General features: G+C 45.4%; 1 protein-coding gene across 9 annotated transcripts in view; it reads left to right on the top strand.

The window, feature by feature from the left end:
• The window catches only part of SAMD13 (sterile alpha motif domain containing 13), a 309,780-nt gene that overhangs the window by 265,471 nt on the left and 22,821 nt on the right, over positions 1-21,488 (top strand). Inside the window, exons 4-5 of one of the 9 annotated variants that reach the window (XR_011202910.1) lie at positions 703-801; positions 16,522-16,581. The exons of 6 other annotated variants lie outside the window; for them this stretch is intronic. Coding sequence is in view for 1 of the 3 variants with exons in the window: in XM_069232196.1 (XP_069088297.1) it covers positions 16,522-16,557 (36 nt within the window). In the remaining 2 variants the exon portion in view is untranslated. The remainder of the gene's footprint in view (positions 1-702; positions 802-16,521; positions 16,582-21,488) is intronic. 2 more of the 9 variants (XR_011202911.1, XM_069232196.1) reach the window with 2 other exon arrangements.

Genomic DNA, 21,488 nt, shown 5'->3' with positions numbered 1-21,488 from the left:
TTTTAATGGTTTTAATGCATTGCAATGCTTGTTTTTCCTCAAACACATTAGTGTGCATGTTTAATGTGTAAATGTAAAACTTTTTGTTTCATGAATTTAGTACTTTAATTGTAGAATAAAGCTCCTGGTGGTGTTAGTAATATAATAAATAATGTTTTGCCATGCACATACTTGCCTTTTGTTTCTGATTTTATTGTCTGTGTATGTGTACATTTTCCTGTCATGATCTGTGTTGTAAAAATTGTTCAGGATTACAAATAGCTATCTTATCCACAGCTGCTTTAATTCCCCTTTAGTACCACTGCTAATTTAAGAAAACAAGGACAGAAAAGGCAAAATTAAAATACATTCTTACAATGTTAATTTAATTTCCATTTAATTTATGTTTCCAGTTGGTTGCTGAAATTTAAAATGTGTTAAAAAGGCAGACCTTTTACCCGTGCTTCTTTCGATTTTTCCAGTCATTTAGTCATGTTTTCAAAATGAAACTGACACTTTACAAGCCTCGTTATTCTTCGGCGAAGCATGCCTCGCCTACCTAATTTCTGTTAAAAACGTTACTCTTTCTAGCTTGTTTCGGTAATCAACATAGTGGGTGGTCTCTTTATTTACAAAACCTACAGTTCCCTTCGTAGAAGCGCATGCCCTGAAAAATTACCCAATCTCTTTGCTGCAATGTAAAACACATGCTTGTCATCCCAGTAAGGTCAGGTGAACCCTGGAAATATACCCTCTGCAACACCTCTTCACATTAAAGTTAGAGTGCGTGAAAAGAGCCGCTGTTGTCTGCAAGAGATTAAGGTATGTGTATGAAAATGTTTATTTCAGAAATGTATCTTCCAAGGTTTTTAAAATGCGTGTTCACTTTACAAAAAAGTAAATTAGTGAGCCAGAAACATGTCCAGTTATATTGTGTTGCGCATGTACTGGTTGTGCAACGTGTGCAGCCTGAGCTGCAACGGTATTCTTTATTATATATTTTTAAAAGCCTTGGTGCCGTTTCCAAACACAAAGCAATTGACGTATGTTTGCAGCATAGATTGACCCACATTTCTCTGTCCCAGGGTCATTCATTCTTTTTCTTTAATTATTTTATAGTGAGTTCTGTCTTTTTTTTCCAACTTCGAGGATTTTGTTTATTTTCCTGAAACGGAAAGCACTGCGGACAGCAGTGTTACATTTCAGGAAAATAAACAAAATCTTCGAAGTTGAAAAAAAGACAGAACTCACGTAAAAATAATAAAAGAAAAAGAATGAATGGCTCTGGGTCAGAGAAATGTGGGTCAATTTATGCCTGTCCGTGCTGCTCTCGTCACACGTGTTAAGTGGTTGAGGCTTTTTGTTGTGAAAGGGACCAGTGCTCTAATAGCCTTAGAACCCACCATAGAGGGCTCTCCAGGCCATCTCCCTTGTTAACGCAGAAGCGGGCCTTTAATGGCCAGTAGAGCCTGCTATGGCGGATTCTAAGGCTTTATCAGAATATTCTGCCCTCTAGTGGCGGAATGTCCTAATGGCCTTAGAGCCCTTCATAGCTGGGCTATACCGGCAATTAAACTCCCGCTCCCTTGTTAAAAGCCCTCGCCTTTGGCTCACGCCTTTAATGCTGGAGCAGGCCTTAAATGGCCGGTATAGCCCACTATGGCAGGCTCTAAGGTTATAATATTGCACATAAAATATCGTAATTAACAGTCCCTGGACAGTTGTCTTTTTACAAAAAGTTGTGGAACGCTTTTTCATAAATCAGAAAAGTTGGGGCACATAGTGCCCCTCCAATCTCATCCACCACGACCACTGCATTTAAGATTATTTTTCACAATTATTCTATTTAGCCACTATCATTATGCTGGATTTTCTCCATACAAGTGTATCATTCCAATTTATGGACTGGCTTGTGGAACTTATGAACATTATGGGTCTGATGGTTTTTTTTTTTCCCCACCTGCCCTTCGTACGTGTAATGATGACCACAGCAAATAGCAAAGTCGCCTCAATAACCATAAAATGTGCAGTGAATCTGAGGCAAGAGTGTGTCCCTTTAGGTTTGAGGCAACATGTTAGGCACATGTGCACACTTTTGCATCAGACAATACTACAAGTGATTGCTTGTCAAAATATGCTGTATGCTACTTGCTGACATTGACTCTCCTTGAGATACTCCCAAAAGCAAGATAGTTCATCCGTCCCCACTGCCTCTGGTATTTCAGTGTGCAGAGAACTTTGCTGATTTAAGATAGACGTTTATAAAGAATGGTCAGTTCTGACTAATTACTGGTCTAGTGATCAGCCCTTAGGGAGGATAAATGGCTTTTTGTCTTGACATGGAGCTGACAGGAAATCTTTCTGAGGAAATCTTTTGATCAGCGTCATCTTTGCATATTACAGTTTCTTCACCATGGCATCTCGTCAGTGGAGACATGCAATCAGACAATTGTTTTTCTTATTGGAAACACAAAAGTTGATAGCACTGTTTTGTGACTAGTGGCTTTGTTGTTGTGAGAAAGGGGCTCTTTTGACATGGTAGCCTCCCGCTTATTGCCTGGAAAATGATGTTTGCTAAACAGGTTCCAGATTTCTTTGATCAACACTGTAGTATGTGTTGGCACTTCACCCACCCGTGTAAGGTCCTAGTAAATGATATCCCTGGTACCTAGGGCATGGGTACTGAAGATGCCCCCCCAGAGCTGCAGCACCCATTGTGCCACTCTGAGAGGCCCCACACCAGCCTCATGCAGACTGCCATTGCAAGTGCAAGACAAGTTGTATTTAAAAACAGCAAACTTGAAATGGCACTCACCAAGAGTGCCTTTCCCACTTATGCTTCATGCACTATAGGTAAGTCACCTCTCTGGCAGGCCTAAAGCCCTAAGGCAGAGTGCACTTCAATGCATGTGAGTGCATATGTTTGCATGAGCAAATATGCCCCTACTGTGTCTTTACAAAACCTTAAGGCATAGTAAATGTACAGGGAAGCCATAGCAAGTACACATGCTGGACACTGGTCATTACAAGTTCCCCAGCTACATGATGGCCTCTCTGAATACTGGTATGTTTGGTATCAAACAACCCAGAATAATAAACCCACAGTGATGCTAGTGTTGAATTTATTATAACGTTTACCCAGAGGGCACCTTAGCGGTGCCCCCTGCAAAACCTAACAGCCCTGGTATGGTTACTGACTGCTTTTTATTGGCTTGCCACCACCAGACACAATTCTAGATTCCTGGGGTGAGAGCCTTTGCTCTCAGGAGCCAGAAAACTAAGCTTTTCCTGGTTGGAGGAGTTACACCTTCTCCCCCAGGCAGACACTCAGGTCCAGCGGTCAGCTTTAAAGGCTTTACTGCCTTTGAAATCTGACCTCTGACTCTTCTGCTAGCAGCAGATGGCCGCCAAATGGTCATTCCCTCAACTTGAGCTGAAAAACTTAGAGTAGGAGGAGTGTACCCCGTCAGCCCCCATCACCACCCAGGTGTGGCAGGCGAGGAGACCACTCCATTTCATTTTTCTCCACCTTAAGGTATGTGTCCCCTTGGCCACTACCAGGTAATCCCCTAAACACCCACTAAATTCAGTATCTAGTGGGCATCCCTAGACCTGCAGATTGACGGGCACAAGAAGACCAGCTACAAAAAAGACCCAAGGCTCAAGAACAGAAGTCCTGCTGCAAGAAGAAAAAGGTGCCAAACCCTACACGCTGCACCCTGGACTGTACAATCACCGCTGAGGGGTTGACTGGACATCGGACAGATTCAAAGAAACCCTAGAGGACCTCCAACCTTCTGAACATTGCCAAGAACCTGCCTCCAGAGTGAAGGCATCACTCCCTGCATCCTGAGGGGTTGACTGGACATCGGACAGATTCAAAGAAACCCTAGAGGACCTCCAACCTTCTGAACATTGCCAAGAACCTGCCTCCAGAGTGAAGGCATCACTCCCTGCATCCATTAGAGAAGAACCAGCGAAGTCCAGTTCACTGACCGCCTGCTGACCAATGAACCGGACACAGCACTCCAAATGTCACCCAACGGAGCTGGAGGACAAACCTTGCCAGTCTGCAAAGTTTGGTGGTACTGCGACCAACAGTGGCTGAGACGTGCAGTAGCCTGGGCTATTGGACCCCCAACGTCGGACACCCAGAAGAAAGCACCACTCCGGATTTTCCAAGGACCAGAAGCAAGCACCAGTCGAGGGACATCAGGACCCTCAAGAACCAACCCCTGCAGTGGCCTTGCTGATTTGCAATCCACTCTCAAAGTGATCTGCACCTGGTTCCAAAGACCCCTGGATGCACAACCCTTTGCTGACCTATCTGCACTGCACCCACCCTCCCTGGCCCCTGCATCTTAAAACCACCTGTGCTATTGGGGTCCCTAATTCCTTGTGACCTCTACACTCAAAGGGGACCAACCTGACTTACCTTTAAGTACACCTGTGCAGTGTGTTTCCAAGTGGTCCCTTTCTCTGTTCTGCACCAGGTCCAAGACTTTCAGTCACTCCTCCGTCTTGAATCGGGAACCACCCGAACTTCTGCGGCTAGCCCACAGGACTTCTTAGTGACCTCGACCTAAAAACAGAAGGTGACACTTGTGAGATTATTGCCTGATTTTATATGTAAGTTTACTTGCATTGATTCCTATGCTGCGTAATTACACACAAAAAGACTATTTTTACTAAACTTTGAAAAATCATAACTTTAAAAGTACTTACCCAATTTTGATGACCTTGGTCTTGAAAATGTTATCAAAATCTGAAGTATTTTTGCCAGCTAGTCTCAAGTTATTCTTTTGAATGTGTCTACATTTATTGATACTGTGAGCACGATAAACGCTTAGCACATCTCTACGATAAGCCTAACTGCCCACACTGCCACAAAAAAAAAAAGCATTAGGCGGTCTGCTTTTCACCTCTGGTTACCAAAGTGGTGTTGGGTGGACTCCCTGCACAGTGCACATCTTTTTTGTTCACTATATAGAGAGCCAGCCTCCTACAGTTGTACGCTAAGAATGCAGCTAATATTTCTTTAGACAGTGTTGTCAGTACCTTTCCTGAACCTCCTGTGACTCACAGTTGGCATCAGTGAAGTGGATCCGTAGCTCAGAAGACTTGTTATAGAAGCACTGAATTCAAAAATATTTGAGGGCCTTGCACCAGCAGTTGATTGAATTATACAACTGTTTTATTTCATAACAATTTAGCACAGGATCAGTGAAAGTGCTGTGTGTGTCTACATCTGAAGGAAGCAGAAATGTATGTTGTTGTATTTGCAATTAGTCATCCTCCAAGCTCCATCTTGCCTGTGTGTGAAAAAGATTATATTTGAGGTGGACCTCAACAGCAAGACAAATGTTTAGAAGGAACAAACTGTTGGGGTTTAAGGATGAGTCGTTATGTGACTGGGCTCCCACCTTTGTTATACGACTTCCTGGTTAGGTACACAGTCAGAGGTTGTTTGGTAATCTTAGTTCTGTTGAAGATATTACGTTGGAATATAAGTGCTGTGGATTCCTGCTTTGTCTCCTGAACAGCTTGCATGGTTTGTGAAAGTGTTTCTATAGTGCGTTTTCTCTTTCCTGTAAGTGGGGACACAGCTAGTGACCTAGAAGCCCAGTGTGTTGTCAGAGAGTTGCAACCCTCTTCTGTTTCCACAGTGAGTAGTGTTGTGATATCACTAGTTGTTAAGATGCATTGTCTGCATTGTCTCAAACACTTTTAGGTTAAACTGATCTGCGCATAAGCTATCAACAGATCTGTTTCAGAACTCTCAATTTCCTGCTCAATTACCTGATCTTGTACCTGGTGAATTGAGGATATTTTGCAGAAGCTGAAGTAGGACAAGATCTGTACTTATTAAGTGTCTCTAATTATTCAGATGCTCCCTGTGACCAAGGTCTGAAGGGTCAGAGTTCACCTTAGCCAGTGGCCATAACACTAAATCCTCAATTGTTGCTATTATCCTAAGTGAACAAGGAGTCACAAATGGTTTGCTTGGCTCAGAAACTGAAATTGTTATGCCATGCTTTTCTGATAAGACATCCAGAATGCTCTGTCAATTTGTAGAGCTTGCTGATCACCCCTATGTGTATCCAGGAGCTTGAACAGGCATGTAGACGCATATTCCCCAAATAGTTATTTGAATAGTCAGGTCTAGCTTCTTGCCGAACTCAAGAAGTGAGGATGAGGCTCTGATGGGCTGTGGGAGTTTGTTCCAGGTTTTCGGTGCAAAGAAGGAGAATGAGCGCTCTCCTGCTCTGTTTTTGTGAATGCTGGGAAATGCAAGAGTGAGGTTGAGCATAGGTGTCTAGTTGACTGGTGGAAGTGTAGGTCCAGTGTTGTACAAGGTCTTGTATGTGTGCGTGAAGAGTTTGAATTGGCAGCATTTGGTAATGGGGAGCTCGTGGAGCTATCTGAGGTGAAGGGAGATGTGGGAGTGCCATGGAAGGTTGAGGGCGACTCTTGTGGCAGCATTCTGGATGGTCTGCACAGTGTGTGAGCTACTTGGAGATTCCAGCATACAGTGTGTTGCCTTAGTCAAGTTTGTTCATGATGAGTGCCTGCATGACAGTTTGTCTGGTGTTCTGTGGCAGCCGTTTAAAGATCTTTGAGAGTGTGAGTAGGATGTGGATGAGCTCACTGCTTTGGCTTCTGCTGTCATGTTGAGCATGTCGTCCAGGGTGATCCCCAGATTTCTGGCACAGTCAGTGGGTATAGGTGTTGGTCCTAGTGAAATTGGTCACCATGTGGAGTCCCAAGTGGAAGACTAGACTAGTACTTCCATCTTGTCAAAGTTAACCTTCAGGCAGTTGCATCTCATCCTTTCTGCTACCGTGGTCCTGCAGTTGGTGATGTTGGTTCTGGTGATGTTAGTGTTGTCTGTCAGGGAGAGGATGAGCTGGGTGTTGGCGGCATTGGAGATTATCTTGATGCATTGGGATTGGATGGTATTGGCAAATGGTGTCATGTAGCCATTGAACAGAGTAGGCTGAGTAACAATCCCTGGGGGGACTCTGCTTATCAGGTTCTTGGACTGTGATGTGAAGAGTGGCAGTATGACTTTTTGAGTTCTTCCCTTAATGAAGGAGCAGATCGACCTGAGCCCATGTCCTTGGATGTTGATCATGTGAAATCTTTTGATGAGTATTGTTAGAAACTTGGTTTTTGGTTTGTCAGAGCATCCCTGACTAAGCAGGAACCACAATCCTAGTCAGGGTAATTCAGACACACTATAACTTAACCCGTGCTCTCCCGCTGGTAGCTTGGCACAGAGAAGGCAGGCTTAACCTAAGAGGCAAACTGTAAAGTATTCGTACGACACTTAAAACAGAAAAACAATGAAAGCACACCAACAAATATAATCCACCAAGTTAGAAATGTAAATCTTAATTTAATGAACAAAACAAAATCAAACCAACAAAAATGCAATAGATAGAAGTCAAGATATTAACTTTTAGGGAATATCTTCATATGTAGTGCTTAGAAGCTTGAAGTGCCAACCAGGGCTATCTGGTCGTACTAGACTAGGGTAATTCCAAAGGGTCAGGCCGACCGCAATGAAGCACGAGAGGGCTCCGGTGACCAACCTTGTCCCACTGTTGCTGTACCTTGTGTGTAGGGTTGTGCCGACATTGAAGAAATGATGCGAGGAGCGGAGGGGTGTGAAGGTGCTTTCGTCCCAAACCCCTCCTCACCATTGCCTACTGACTACATGCTGACCCCGCCACAACTCAGGGAAAGTTGTGGCCCGCGAAATGAGTGAACCAGGGCTGGCAGTGAATATTACGGGGAGGGTTTATTTTGTGATATACTTACAGTTTTCCTTATTTATGTTCTGCCGTGAGTTTTTTTTTTTTTTTTTTTTCCTTTTCTTCCAAGCTTTTAGTTTTTTCTCTGGCTTGTGTCTGAGACTACTTCTTTCTTCTCCACACCATTCAGATCGGGGAGAGGGGAGTGTTCTGCTGAAGACAGTGTTCTTGTGCATGAATACTATACTATCCCAGTGTCTGAGAGCTTATCCACCCCTCCCACTGGCATAACCCTCACACTCTGTTCCTCAGATTAGTGACACCATATGGGTGTATCAGTGGTGGTACCTACTATAAAGGATTACAACTTGCTGCAGTGTCTCTTCTTTCCCCGAGGATGATGGTGGGAGATCGGCAAGAATTCTAAAAGAAGGAAAGAGAACAAGAGAAAACCGTCACTCCCTTGTCACAGTTGAACCACATACACAGGACAATCCCTAATAAAGGAAAAAACACAAGAGAAGCATTGTTATTGTTGCAGTGAACACATATGTACTTGTAATAAATGCCAAAATTCAACCACGACCTAAACCATATTTTCGACCCACCCTTTGCCAAGGGGATAATGTGAAGGCGATGAGTCGCTTCCGATCCACACAATCTAGGATGTGTTGTCATCGAGCCATGCAGTCGTCGATGTGATGTCCTCGAGCAGAAATGCGGCGTTGAACCCTTTGTGATGAATGGTATGCATATTCATTGAGACTCACAGCTGGTGATGTTTAGGGACTGAGGGTGATGTGCTAGCACCAAGCTTCACAGTTGGTGCTGTGATGTCGAGGAGAGATGTGGCAATTGTGATCAGCACACTGACAGTGATGCATGGATTAATATATAAAACAGCTGCAGAACCTACTTCCAAGGGACCAGGACTGGATTGACCCACTTGGCAAGAGTAGGTTCAGAAGCTGTTGCAGAGTGGAATGGAGTGAAGTCTTTGATGTCACTGAGGCTTCAGAGCAGGAGGCAACACAGCAAGCCTTTGAGGTCACTTTGGTTCTGGGGTTGCAGAGATGCAGGTCCAGTCCTTCTCACTCTCCCCAGGCAAGCAGGGCAGCAGGGCAGGTACAGCAAAGCAGGAGTCCAGCAAAGTCCAGTAGAGTTCTAGCAGAGGGACGGTCACTTCAAAGAACATAGTAAAGGTATGTACCACCAGCCTGTTGGCGGTAATACCTCCACTATTGCACCGACCGCCGGGGTCGTAATGACCCCCTGAATGTGTTAATCAATGATGACTATAGAAATAAGGTCAATGTAAATGCGCACGTAGCCCTAGAAGAAATGGCCGGGTAAATCAAATATAAAATTGGGAGCATTACATTTTAAAAGTGGTGTTTAGAATGAAGCAAATATCGTACATATAGTTGACAGAATCCTAAAAGTAAGTATTTGTGGGCCAGGGTTGGGTCACGACATATTTAATCACAACTATGAAAGCAAGCTGTTGAGCAAATGGCAAAGCCTTAGAACAAAGCCCTTATTATTATGTATTCAAACAGACCATAAAGGGGCAAGCACATCAGTTTAGCAGTGTTCACTGAACTGTGTGGAATGTGGAAATTGAAAACCACTTTAAACTTTTAATAGGTAACAGTAACGGCAAACGGTAGTGTGCGCTCCTCATGGTTTCACGTCTGGCGCATGACCAGTATGGTCATTTAGGCAAATGGTAGAAAGAAAAAAAAAAGTGTTTCAGAAGAGCATAGTTTAGGTCGATGCTGTCAACTGAAGGAAAGGGAGATGCATGTCAATTGAACCTGGCTAAAAACAAGACATGGTGCATCTTAAGTAACTCGCAGGTAAGCATGTGAAAGGCATAAGATTGAGATGTGGTAGAAAAGGATACCCAGAATGGCGTGCATGGCATGTGGAGGAAGTGTGTGAGCCATTTATTTTTCTGGTGTGTATAAGAGTAATTGTGAGAAAGAACATATCAAATATTAACATAGTCCTTGTCAGTCTAGCTACAGGAATACAGGCAATACACTCCTGCTACCTGTGAGCAGTTGTCATCATCCATCTTGTGCTAGGCTAGGCTGGGGCATCCAAAATGCACCCCACTGGTCTCCATTAATCAGGTTCACTCACGCACCATACATATGGTACACTCTGTGTGCACGTGGAATGGCAGCACAAGTTCTTGGGCATACACATAGGAATAGAATGTTACACTGGTGTGCGAGTAGTCCTCAACCCGAGTACCCAACATAAAGAGTTTCATTACACTATAGATTTCTGTTTCAGAGTATGCCGATCCTCTCTGCCCGCGCCAGACACAAGCCCGCAGTGTCTCCTGCCTGACCTAACCACTGCTCCTCCCACAGCCCCCAATGAAAATGAATATTATGGGTATCTCGACTGAGACTGGGGCTCCCTTACACAAAAAAGCAGTTTCCCCACGGCAGCGGTATCAAAGGGTTGTCGTGGGTTGTGATCAACTTTGGGCTTCAATAATTTGCTTATTTCTTCCTGTGCTGTCCCTGGGTGGGCAGGGGCACCACCAATGGTACTGGAGTTGGGATATAGAGCTGCTAAGCGAAGCGAGGGTCAGCCCACAAAGGAACCCCGCTATAGTTTTTGATAAATTAGTGACCCTATGAGAGTTTTACCACTGTTTAAAGTACTCTTGGAGCTGGAGCTGTTGCTCAGATGCTTTGGAGTGTTGGCAGCTTGGTCTGGCCTGACCTGACAAGGTCAGATATAAGGGCAAGGTTCATACCGGTGACGAAGATGCATTCTCACTTAGAAACCTTTGTGGAGGTTCAAAGTTTTCAGCAGGGCCAGGCAGCCGACTGTATCAGAGAAAGAGCTCGACAACAATGTGAACCCACAGTTTTAGGCCGAATAAGTCATGGGAACCCTCTCTTGGTCGTTTGGACCCTTCTTCTGTACTAATTTTGAAGTCAATAACAACACTGGCCACAGAGCGAACACTGGCATGGGTAAAGGAGTGGATATGTGAGAATGTCATCTGTGAGGCATGAGAGAAGTCCAGTCATATTTTAATGATGAACCGTATTGTGAGCATCTCCCCAGAGCTTAAGGATTTGCCTGTTGGGGAGATTTTTTGTTTTGATTTGGATGCCTTGCTTGTGGAGAATAAGGACTATGGTCACACAGAGGCTGTGACTTATAAGCTGATCACCTCACGTCAACAATTCTGATACGGACAAATACTTACATTTTCCAAATGCCCAATGGACTAGATATCTCACCAAAAGGGCACATTTGCTACCCCTCTGGCCCTTGTTGGATGCACCCAAATATTATTACGGTCACACCAAATAGTTCCAAAAGAAAATACATATTTTTCGAGAACTGACAGGTGTGTTTCATTATGATCTATTTGATAGGGAATTTAGAGGTCAGACAACTGATAAGAGAATCGGTAATCTGGCAGGTGAGGACGAATGGGGCCCTGACCCCGTACCCTAAATCACTATGCATCCATAGTGGTCGATTTTTTTCTATCATGTGACCACTTATTTTACAGGGTTCGTCTGCAAATCATGTTTCTCAGAATGATCATAATTATAAACAACTCAGCAAATAATGTGCAGATCAGAGCAAATGTTAGGCAAACCCCAGTCCTATTTCATCACACATCCCTAACCTGTTATTCTATTTTATAGCCAAAGTGTCCATGTCTTGTCAGCCATACAACTTATATGGCTGTATTAGTTTACGCCATACAACTTATATGGCTGTATTATTTTACTAAACCTAAAATATGCCAAGTCATGTATCAATTTTCCCACATGCCTTATGCTGCCACTGGGTTAGCAGTCAGAATCAGCCCTTAATCAGCTTTCCTAAGCAGTCAGTCCATTTGTCTAACCCAGCCCCTGCATTGCTACCTTAAATATATTTATCACCAATGCTACCTAATGGAAAAAAGAGGCCGCATGTGCTCGACTCCTTTTTTGCAACAAAAATATGCAAACAATGTGCGCCTTTGCAGAATCATACAGTATCTTAGCAGCCCTTCTGAAAGCCTTCACTCCTCAGAGGAGGAATAAACGTACATGCAGGTGATGATGCTGATGTGTTTGATTAAAGCTTGAATTTTAATAGCAGTGCTCTTGAGCTTGTTATTCTTCATAACCTCATGCATCCTGTTCGTGGAGGGTAAAAGCCCTGCATTGGTGTCTGAGGAAGCAGTGGCTGCACCACCAAGCCAGCCCCTTGGCTCAAGTTCAGATTTTCCAGTTGGTGTATCTACATCTCTGCTGAAGGATGAACACCTCCAGCCTCCTAAGGGCTTGCCCATTCAGCCATCTGCAGGCTTAGGCTACCATGATAAGAAACATTGTCAGTGGGTTTGGTGGCACATCTGAGTGAGTTATCCTGCTTGGGACTGTTGGTCAATGTTGGAGCAGCACTTGCAGATAAATGTGATTGAGTGGCAGTGGCAGTCCACCTGGCCCTGTAGGCTTTTCTTTCTTCCGTCTTTGAGAGCAACTTCCAGATTCTGTAGGACAGCACCACTATTGTCCTTTTTATGAAAATATAGGATGGTGTGTGGTCGGGGACCTTATGTTGGGAAGTTACTCACCTGTGGAAGTAGCATGAGCTATGAGGATTCTTTCAGCTAGTGGCTCACATTGCTGGCTCTCTCAACATTACTGTGGATGCTCTAAATCACCTTTAATGGAGTACCACAAGTGGGAGCTACACCCCGAAATGATGGAAGTGATCTTCTCCAGGTTGGGCTTCCATTATTTGTGGATCTCTTTAGCATGGATCTGGATAGGAAGAGTCCTTAGTCTTGTGTATATTGTTTTCTGAATGGCTTCCTGAGGGATTAATTCAAGCCTGATTGCTCTCAGGGCCTTTGTACTCAATTGGCCAGCCCCACCTCTGTCAAAAGGCATGCTGACAGTATGGGAGTATCAAGCATAGCTGTTTCTGATCACCCCAGACTGGGCGAGGAGGATCTGACACACTGAAGTGTTGACAGCATTCATTACCATTTCTTTTCCTTGTATGGCCAGAGTTGCTCATGCACCAGGTTGGTCAGGTCATCCATCGCAGTCCCCAGACTCTGTGGCTGTACATGGGGAGATTCAACTGTATCAATTGGAGTAACTTTTCCTTTCTGATGAGGTTGTGAACATCTTTGACAGCCAGGATACGTGCTAGTAAATCTGCTTACACAGGCTGCTGAACTAAGCTCATTTAGTGGTGCAAGTTGGGAGGAACCACTCCCTTCAAATATTGCCTTTCTGTCTTATGATTTGCTTTGTACCTCACTCTGCAAGGCATTGTGGTGTCTAGAGAAAAGGGCTGTAGAAAGCTGGGTTCTGGTTGCAGTACCCCCCACTTTCTGCCTGGTTTTGGATGCAACTTTGAAGTGTACTGGGTTCCTGCTAACCAGGTCCCAGTGCCAGTGTTTCCTCCCCAAAACAATACACCTGTTCACTTGATCCCTGAGTGGCCAGACCCCTTTAGCACCTCTGTAACTCCCTAGTAAATGGTACTTCTGGTACATAGGGCATGGGTACTGAAAAGGGTTCTGAAGAACTGCAGCACAACTTGTGCCATTCTAAGTAACCCAGCACCAACTTCATGCAGAATGCCATTGCAGGCTGCGTTACAATGTGCTTCCAATAGTGAAAACATGACATGGCACACAGCCTATGTGCCATGTCCCCTAAACACTGCATGTAATATCCGTAAGTCACTCCTATAGCAGGCCGTACAACCCTAAGGCAGGGTGCATAATATTACCTGTGAGGACATATCTGCAAGAGCAAATATGCCCTGGCTATGTCTTTATTAATTCTTAGACATAGTAAGTGAACAGGGAAGTCATTTTAAATACATGTACTGATTAATACGAGTTCCCCAGCTACATGATGGCTTCACTAAAAATAGGGGTGTTTGGTATCAAACATCTCCTATTTCTAAACTCTCACTGATTCCAGTAAAGGATTTATTAATATATGCACCCAGAGGGAACCTTAGAGATGCCCCCTAAAAGCCTACCAACAGTTTGTGGGCTCACTGACTAGTGCTGGTCAGCCTGCCACCAACCAACAAGATTGTGAACCCCAAGGGTGAGAGCCTCTGCCCTCTCGAGGTCAGAAACAAAGCCTGCTCTGGCAGGGTTGTTAAGACACCCCTCCAACAGGATGACCTGCAAATCTACATTTCAAGGCAGGAGACTTCAAAGATGTCCAACACCTTTGATATGCAGATATATGGCCTTTCTCCGATGAATATGCTGAACACCCCTGCCAGACAACCTCTAGGGTGACCAGCCTGAAATGAACACATCCTTAGAAATTCCGCCATCTTGTGTGTGGTGGAATTAGGAACTCTGAGACAGGTTGATGCCCACTCCCCAAAGGAAGTGGTTAGTAGCCCATTGGCTACTTCACTTCACTCCCCTTAAAGCCCCCTAAATTGAGTATTTAGGGACCCACGATACAAGTACCTCAGATCTTTGCTAGACCCAAAAAGGAGTGGAAGAAGCCTGCTCATCTGAGAACAGAGGAGCAAGACTGACTTGGTCCCAACCCTGCTATCCTACCTGTTGCACCCTTCCCTTGAAGAGCAACTGACCTGTATTGCCACTACAGCATCCAAGAAACCAGGAGAGCTGCCAGTGCTTTGCAAAACTCCAAGAAGAATTCCCTTGGAGCAGAGGAGCTACTTCCCAGCATCTGCAGGCAACCCAAGAAACCATAAACCCGACCTGGACAGCACCACTGCACCTGAGCCGCCTAGCCTAAGCTGAAGTGGGCCAGTGTTGCCAGTATGGTTTCCAGGCCTCCAGAGACGAAGCCCACCTTGACCTCTGTGGACTTCTCAATGGTGTCTGCAGTCTGTTTCTGCAGGCCCCCCTTCACTGCGACTGTTTCTGGTGACGGAAACCCGATGGTCAACTGCACCTCTGCACCCGGACACCCTGGACCAAGGAGAAAAGAACCACTGGTGTCCCCTCCAGACTCATGAGACCCAGGCCCACTTGTTGGTTAGGCCAGACTGGTCCCCCAGTCCACACCTGCAGCCTGTTTCTGTGTGCCCCTCCACTGTCCGGTGACGGTAAACCAGACGGTCGATCGACCTCTGCAGTCAGACCCCCCAGACCTAGGAGATCAGGACCACAGGTATGCCTACGTCACCGAGCATGGCAAGAACTGAACCCACTCTGTGGTTCCCCCGACTGGACTCTCAGTCCACCCTTTCAGCATCTTTGTGACCGGACCGATCCCCATATACTTACACAAGGCACCCAACACTGAACTGCACCTAGTCACCCTAGTGCCGCCCGAGGTGACCTGTTGGTGTGGCTTAGGGCCCTGCCCTGTACTCACCTTAAGTCCAGATGATTGGTCCTGAACGTTGCTGTGAATTACCTGTTTGCAGAGTATGTTTTCTCTCCCATAGAGTAACAAATGCACTGTCAACTTTTGTAAACTCTAAAAATGCCTATCTCAAAAAGTACTCACCTGATTCTGGTGATCTTGGTATCTAAATGTACATAAAAGTATGTGTTATTTTTATAAATCAGTGTTTGATTTTGTTATTGAGTGTGTGTCTCACGTACTTACTGCCTGTGTATTTGTGCTTTACATGCTTAGCACAATCCTCTGATATGCCTAGCTGCTCGACTACCCTACCCCAAGGGAGAGCATTTATGTTGTCATTTGTGCCTCTGTGATTCCTCTAGGGTTTGCTTGGACTCTTTTGTACAGTGTACCTCATTTTGGTCCATTATATAAAGAGCCAGTTTCCTAAAAGGGGTATTTAGTGACCCTGTCTGTTCCAATTATAGATCACCTTGAATGGCACATTTTCTGAAAGGTCTGCTTTACTTGCCACCCCTTTCACCTCCACTCTATTTATTGTTCTTCAGTGGGATTAAAACTTTGTTCTGAATTTCTGACTGGCATCGCTAGCCAATGCACAGTTCCTCCATTCTAAATCCTATTTTGAAAAGAGCTCTATTTGTGGTGATTACCTCTGTTTACAGGGTTGGAGAAGTACAAGACCTGTTGGTTCATGCACAATTTTCTACCCAGATATGTTTGTTCTTCATTCCTGCACATCCTTCTTACCCAAAGTAGTCTGCATTCCACATGGCTTAGACTATTCCATCTTTCTTCCCTACATTTCAACCTACCAAGAAAGAGGAAGTTCTGCTCAAGATGGACCACAGGCGTTTGGCATAGTTGCATCAACCACACACACAACAGGATAGATTTGATGATGAGCTTTTTGTAGGCCTTGATGGACCTAACGGGGGCAAGGCAGACTAAATGCACTGTTTTGCAATAGGTCATCTTTGTGTCAATATTTTTTATGCCAGAAAAGATCCTCAGAGAACATTCATGCTTATTCCACTAGGGGCATGGATTCTTCCACTGCTCCTTCTGGAAGCATCCCTGTTACAATCTTCTTTTGGGCAGCTACTTTGTTGTCTCTGCATACTCTTGCAACACACCTGTTGCTGATATCTTCCAGGCAGTTACACTGTTCTCATTGTACGTTTGCAAAGCAGTAATGCCTCATGTCTCACAAATGCAGTAATAGGAACTTTGCCCGTGCTCTTCTGTTTGGTTCGTGAACTTGCACTCCTTAATACCACCTCCTTGGGAAGTATTGATTTGGGACTTGCTGATAATGTGAGGAATCTTTAGGAAGATGTAGCTATCAGAAGAGAAAGTTGCCTACCTTTGATATTTATATTTCTGGCTGATGCATAACCTTTTTTCAGATTCCTCGCCACCATTCCTTCTTCCCAAAGAGCTAGTGCCGGGATTAATAAGATCACAAGGTATGTATACGTTATATTCAGTATGTATCTCTGTCACAGCTCTTTCTGTTCTACGCCGCACACCTCAATGAGGTGCTGAATATTGAATAGGAATTAATGATTGCGTCTCTAATATACCCTTGTGATATCATTTTGGGGAATGGACTCTCCCCTGGATTGGTGTTGCGCCTCCCATAAGTGCTGGATCTTCATTGCTCAGAAAGAGTTTACAATTCAGTCTGAAGCCTGAAAGGAGTATGCTTAAGGTGACTAATCTGCAGGGAGATTTGTCCGGTAAATGGTACCATTCTTGAATATATATATCTCTGCTTGCAGACTTCAAGGGTAGAATGTGAAATTTTGTAATATGTTTATAGTTACAAATTATGTTTATATAGTTTGAGTCTTATTTCAACCTCTACAAAACTACCATTTGTTTTTGGCTTGGCCTGTATCTGGGTGCATATAATACAATTGTTATCTTCATGGAGTGGCATTCTTATCTGTTTACATTTATACCAGTGACAATCAATGCACTACTCTATTCTTATTTGACTTTGAAGCTGACATACAAACATCTAAAAGGACGGTTTTCCCCTAGGAAATAAGGTTATTAAGAGACGAAAGCTCTTGTTCGCCCCACCACAGTTTTCCTTGTATGTATAACATAAAAATGCAATTTGCCTTTGTTGTTCTACAGCAGAAGTTAAAGGAAAAACAGTACACCATTAGAAAATAACTAACCGTGCCCCATATGAAAGGTCTCAAATCAGATAATTTTAAGGCAGCTCTGAAGACCGTCAAGTAGTGAACATGCTGCCAAGATGTGACTGAATATGATGAATTTTGATCATGTCAAGCAGCCACGGACACACTCCAATTATAGTACTAAAAGATGCAGGACTGAATCCAAGTCAGTCTTAAAAAACACATTGCTTAATGGAAAACATGTCATTATCTAGAAAAAGTCCAGCATACCTACAGAAACTATTTCCACCCTCCACTCCTTCCTGTGCTCTTTCCTCCTTTTCTACACATCTGATTACACAATGACCTCACATGGCTAGAACAAAACAGCTAAGGCCCTCCTTACAAGTGTGGCGGTCTCAAAACCGCCACACTGATGATGGCAGTCGGACCGCCACAGACAGGGTGGTCCGACCACCCTATTATGACTGTGGCAGATGTGCCACGGGCCGGCTGCAGGCACCGCCAGGTTGTCACCTGTCGGCAACCTGGCGGTGTCAGCGGTTGTAATCCACCAGGGCAGCGCTGCAAGCAGCACTGCCCTGAAGATTACGAGTCCTCTTTCCATCAGCCTTTGCATGACGGTCCCACCGCTGTGCAGGACATCTGAAACTCTGTGGGGTCCTGCGTTCCGTTGGTGCCTGGTTTGTCATTGGGCAGTGGTGCGGGCCGTCCTCGCCACGTGGGGACCGGCCTCGATTCTGCTGCTCCAGCAAGTGTGTCGGTTGGAGGTGGGCGCAGAGGAGACAAGGTAGCTTGATGTGCTGACACAGGCCGCGGGAGACCTACACCAGATTCATGCCTGCTGCTGTAAATCGGGGTAGGAATATTTAAGTAATACCCTGCACCGATGCCTCTCACTGGCTCACCCCAGCATTCAACCAACTATTGGAGGGGCTGCTTTAAAGGTGCCTGCTGAGACAGGTGAATTTACCCCCATCCCCTCAAACCCCCACACCATGGATACAGAAAGTGCACACCGCCTCTGATGAGGGCTCTTTGGAACACAGGGAACAGCATACTTGGAGAATAACCCTGCAGTGACGTTTCGCACTTCCTTCTGCCCCGCAGCAGGGCACACTAGGTCACGTGTAGCTGGGGGTAAATTGGTGCCAGATGCCCTTGCACCAATTATCCCATTGCAGGCCCTGGTGGAGGGGAAAGCTGGGGCACGTGGGTCCAACCCAGCCCATGGTAACAAAAGGTGTGCACAGCTTCTTGTGAGGTCCCTTTGGAACACAGGGGAGTGCCGCACTTAAGGAATACCGCTGCACTGGTGCATCCCACCGACTCCCAACCCCTCCCAGTTGTGGTGGTGTACAGCTGCGTGAGGCAGAGGAATCCTGGAATCAATGTCCCCCACTAATTAACTCACTAATGTCGCTCCTACAGTGAAGGGGAATGAAGGGGCAGGTGGATCTACCCCTGCTACAGAACTACGAAGTATTCATTGCCTCCTGAAAGGGAGCTCTGGTGCACCATACTTAGCCCTCTGCTGGTGAGGGGGAGCTAACACCCATGCTGCCTGTCCCTCCCAATAACACATGCAAACCCCTCGCTATCCTTGCCCCCTGCAGAGCAACCTTTGACAGTGCAGGGAATTGATTAGTCAAGAGATAGAAATAACTACGCACCATCCAATAAGACATTGGTAACAGTAGAGCTCCCACTTCTCATAACTGTGACAGCATTGTTGTGCCTCATGCTTTCAGTATTACACTGGTCATATCTCCATGGCCCCAGGTGCTCCCATCAGTGTTCTGTCCTGCTCTTGTGCGATTATTGTTGTGATGGGTCGCATTAAACAGGACAGAACACTTATGGGAGCACCTGGGGCCATGGAAGCAACACTGAGGGAGAACACCAGCACACCCAGGTTGAGCCCCTGAGTGCCACATTGGCAGCGCACTCAAGCAGGTTCAAGTAAATCCTAGTCACAGTTGGATATCATAACCACACTAGAACCCAAGATTGATGCACTGCAGATAAATATGGGCCACATGGGGAAGACCACAAGAAACTGAAAGTACGAGTCAAAGCCACAGAATCCACCTTGGCATCCCTCAGGCTGTTGGTGTCAGACCTCACCACACACATCAGGGATACAGAAAGAGGTGACATACCTCAGTCAACGAGCAGATGACTGAGAGGTCAGATCCTCCTGCAATAATATGCGCATATTGAGCCTTCCAGAACGAATTGAAGGCTCCAGCATGGAACTATACCTCGAAGGATCGCTCTCAGAAACAGTGCTCCAGGGTAAGCATTCAACCTACTTTTCAATTGAACATGCACATATGGTGCCAGGACGGGGAACACATCCTACAAGTTTCTCGTGCAAAGGGCCCATGGTGAGTGGAGAACTCCCAGGTAAACATTTATCCTGACTCTTTCTTAGAGGTACAATGCAAACGGTCATTCTTCTTGCCAGTGAAACGGAGCCTCAGAGATGACAACATCAAATATGCATTGCAGTTCCTCGCTACACTCCAAATCATGCATGGAGACAATACCACCTTTTGTAGTACCCCGGAGGAGGCATGGACATGGTTAGAAGAGAGAGGCATAACCATTGCACCCCCAGGGAGCTTGCCGATGTCACCCGCAGATTGGCTCATCACAAGAGCAGGCGGCGAGGGAGAAGGCCGTGGTGGTTGCGGAAGTGGAAGAGAGAGTAGCAGCCCCATCCCTGCCTCTTTCCAACCAGGAGAATATAGATGACAAAGGCTCAGGGACTATTCAAGCGAAGGCATACACGGTGCTGGGCCGTGGCCCTCAAGTGACTCCAGCAACCCAACCCGTGTATAGCTGCCTCTATGACCTGGGACTCCAGAACACTTCACAAGGTATTCTACCAAGTCTTGCAGGTGGTTGGAGGTGGAGGCTACGTTAACATCTCAAGAGCTAAGTTAATAAGTCATTAATCCCTAGGTGCTTTTTCTGCCTCCCAGCCACGCCTCCCTAAAACGTTTGGTGTAATCAAAGTTGAACGGTTCATAATCTTATTATTTAGTACCATTGGCTGGACGCCCGTTGGCACACCAGCCTGGTAAGGGGAGTTTGTTGTTGTGCCTAAGGTATAACTTGGGGGTTGTATATGTAACAAATAGTATTTTAAATTGTATGTATTTGCTTAGGTGTGTGGCCGTTAGGGAACCAGAAGGGGTTGGGCAGAGGAACAGATGGACACGGGGTGGAAGCACCATACCTACACATCATGATGCTCCACGCTAATCACAGATTTACCGTTCATATATGCAAGTGACACAATACTCCTGGAATGTTAGGGGACTGGCAGGGTTTGTTAAACAATCCTAGGTTCACCAGTTGTTATGTAGACATAAAATACATGTTGCATTGCTCCAGAAAGCCCAGCTTACACCGCCATATCTTGAAAGTGTGTGCAGTCGCTGGCAGGGCACATTGGTAGGGAATATATACTCCAGATATATCAGTGGGGTTCTGCTAGGGGTGGCCCCAGGAGTGCCACTTTAAGTGCTGCACTCCAGGATTGACCTGGAAGGGAGATATGAGGTGCTAGAAGGAAACCAGGATGGCTCGCCCATCTCGGTAGTCTCTCTATACGCCCCCAATTATAACCAGGCCACATTCTTCCAATCACTTACACCGGCACTCCTGCAAAATGTACTAGCACCATGCTACTTGGGAGGGGATTTCATTTGTGTCCCAGATTTAGAACAAGGTCTCTCATGCCCACCGGCGGCTGGAGCCCAATCCACAGTCCTCATGCAACACCTGAGACAATGGGCAACCCATGTTCAGCTCTGACATCTGGCTTAAACTGCATCCCAGTACTAGGAAATACTCCTTTCACTCCGGGCTACACAACCTACACACTAGAACAGAGCTCTTCTTCTGTAACCCAGAAGCTCTAACAAAGCTTGGTGGCATAGAATACCTTGGATGTGCACTATCTGACCATTGTCCCTTGCAAATTTGGTTAACATGGGGCTGTGGGCACCTGAGTATACCCACATGGAGACTTTCTGCGGCAGCCCTACAAGATCAGGTATTCCGAGATAACATACTTTGCCATATCACCACATACTTTAAGACCAATGTGGGTATGGTTTCTGACACAGGGGTAGAATGAGATGCATTCAAAATAGTCCTCAGTGGCCACGTGATTAAGACATTTTATGGCACAAGGCTATCACTAC

This window comes from Pleurodeles waltl, chromosome 4_2 (genome assembly GCF_031143425.1).
Source record: "Pleurodeles waltl isolate 20211129_DDA chromosome 4_2, aPleWal1.hap1.20221129, whole genome shotgun sequence".
NCBI lineage: Eukaryota > Metazoa > Chordata > Amphibia > Caudata > Salamandridae > Pleurodeles > Pleurodeles waltl.
Note: the sequence above shows the minus strand (reverse complement) of the source record. Positions and strands in the feature narration are given on the sequence as shown.